We start from the raw sequence: 2,380 nt of genomic DNA on the forward strand, positions 1-2,380 counted from the left end.
AACGATTGCAGCATACTCCAGGTGACGATTTATCTGGAACGATCGATCGTAAACATCATTGATTATCTCTCGCGTAGCAGCGTCACTGACCCAGGTCGAAGACATGGAATTTAAGCCCATCAAGGATGTGTACTTTCCCTAATCGCGCACGCGCCACTGAAACGTCTCGCGTTCTCTCGACGAATCTGTCAAACAAAATAATAATAAAAAAAAAAAACAGATAAAAAGAAAAAACAATCATCGAACCTCGAGTGATCGATTCTTCGATTCGCTCAATCGAAACAATCGAACGTGTCCAGATAACGTGAATCTCGATAATGATTGTAAAGTTCACGGCGAACGATACCGAGTCCGATATATAAATGAGACCATTAGCAACGCGGCCTACTACTCAGAAGTACGCTGTGCGCGAATAAACTGTTCGAAACCGAAATCGTGAGTATCTGCACTTCTCGGGAGTTGGAACTCGAGGATTCGAGGGCTCTCGAGACTCAAGACATTTCCGTAGCGTATATTACACAACCGATACAGTCGATACACACAGAAAATAAGTCGGAACTTTTTGTTTCGTGTACATATTCGTGGTTTTGGAAACAAAAAAACGCGACGAGATTTCGTTTACGAAACCGCAACGCAGCCAGGAACCGTAGACCCTGGATTCGGCTCGTTCGGGCGAACGGGTTAACGACGCGTTAAACGCCAGACCGGCAGAAGTCAGTGAAACTCTGCGGTGAAAATCTGTCAAAAACAATCGCGGCTCGACCGTTCACGCTCAATTAAACCGCGGGCAGGCCACGTCGTCGCGACCGCGGAAAATCAGCGAACTCTTGCGACCGGATAAACTTTTAATCGAATATTATATTTCAGACGTAATTCAGACATAATTCAGACGTAATTCAGACGTTACCGACAAATTATTATGCTGTCCCAGATACCACATGACGCCCAATGAGGCTTTGAAGACGGCTTAAAGACGCCTTAGACCTAAAATAGCCGTAAAATGGGCGTCTTCAAGGCGTCATGTGCTACCTGGGTATAGTTCGTTCGACGAATCATCGACGGGTTGCGTTTATCAACACCAGAACTACCGAAGATAAACTCTATTTCTATCGGGTTGGTAAAAGGGACAATTCGACAAATTAATTGCATATCGAAAACACGGTTTATATACGGTTTTCTTCGCTTATATACTGCAAGAAAAGCTGCGTCGAGTTTCCAAAAATACAGAGTTATGTCATTTTAATCGTTTCTATAAGAGTTTACGAACCAGTCGTTTCGACTGCTTCGATAGTTCTAGCGTGAATGCCGTCGCGACAATAACGTAAAGTCCGTCCTCCTAGATCGACGATATTTGATTTTCAGGAAAATGTACCGATCCCTGACGGCGCTGGCCGTGATCTTGGTCTCCTGTCATGCATTCGTGCCTGGCGAACGCAGCCTGGAACGTGAGTAATACATCTCTGTTTTCTTTTAATTCTCATCGCAACTGATCCGCAAGATCCATCTCGGGCTCGAATAAAAAGTGTAATTTGGAAGTTGAAACCGATGTAAGATCATTCTTCGATGCTTTCAGAGCTGATCGAGGCTGAGAATTATGCGTTCGGCGAAGGGGCCCTAGTCGGCTTCCTCGAGAAGATGAAGGAATCCCTGAAGAAAGGTGATTCGAAAATCGGCATACCTATCCTCGACCCCCTGAAAGTGGACCACGTGGACTTAAACTTGAACCACAAACTCGTCCAGTAGGAATACGTTCGATCGTTTTGCGTAAATGTTTTCGGACGTTTCGCGTGATTTGCAAAACGGTTTTCCATTTGCAGATTGGAAGGCACGCTGGACAATATTAAAGCACACGGATTGTCCAACTACAAGGTGAATAGGGGAGACTTCAAACTTGGCGGATTTGTCGTGAACGCGAGTCTCACGTGGAACGACATCGACCTTCTGACCAAATACAAAATTACCCATGGAAAACTCATCGACGCTGTGTCCTTCTTCGGAGAAGGAATTATCTCGTGAGTCTTGTACAAAACGATAAATAGCTGGGATGAGAAATATTTGTGGACAAGATGGATCTATAGGCAAAGCGAGCATTCATCGAGAATAATTATTATTTTCTCAAGTAATCGACTAAATTTCTGAAATTTCATTTCAAGATCGTTAAATGAAATCGAGGAGTCAACGGGCGTACTGTATGAAATACACGGATTCCCGCCAATTATTTAAATTCTCTAGAACAGTCTGTTTTTGTCGAAGTCGTGTCATCTTCGAGTATTACAACGAAACACATGCAGCATCGAGGAGAACTTACCAATCGATGGGAATTCGCGATTCGCAGTCGGTTACGTAGTTTTCTAGCGTCGATAAAACAGATTCGCGTCGT

The 2,380-nt window shown here is 44.1% G+C and overlaps 1 protein-coding gene across 1 annotated transcript in view; it reads left to right on the plus strand.

The window, feature by feature from the left end:
• The first annotated feature begins 425 nt into the window (after positions 1–425).
• Positions 426–2,380, plus strand: part of LOC107195236 — a 2,508-nt gene continuing 553 nt past the window's right edge. Inside the window, exons 1-4 of the mRNA XM_015585040.1 lie at positions 426–435; positions 1,363–1,445; positions 1,574–1,739; positions 1,818–2,012. Coding sequence (XP_015440526.1) covers positions 1,367–1,445; positions 1,574–1,739; positions 1,818–2,012 — 440 coding nt within the window. The 5' untranslated portion in view covers positions 426–435; positions 1,363–1,366. The remainder of the gene's footprint in view (positions 436–1,362; positions 1,446–1,573; positions 1,740–1,817; positions 2,013–2,380) is intronic.

Source organism: Dufourea novaeangliae, unplaced genomic scaffold, assembly GCF_001272555.1.
Source record: "Dufourea novaeangliae isolate 0120121106 unplaced genomic scaffold, ASM127255v1 scaffold55, whole genome shotgun sequence".
NCBI classification, from domain to species: Eukaryota; Metazoa; Arthropoda; class Insecta; order Hymenoptera; family Halictidae; genus Dufourea; species Dufourea novaeangliae.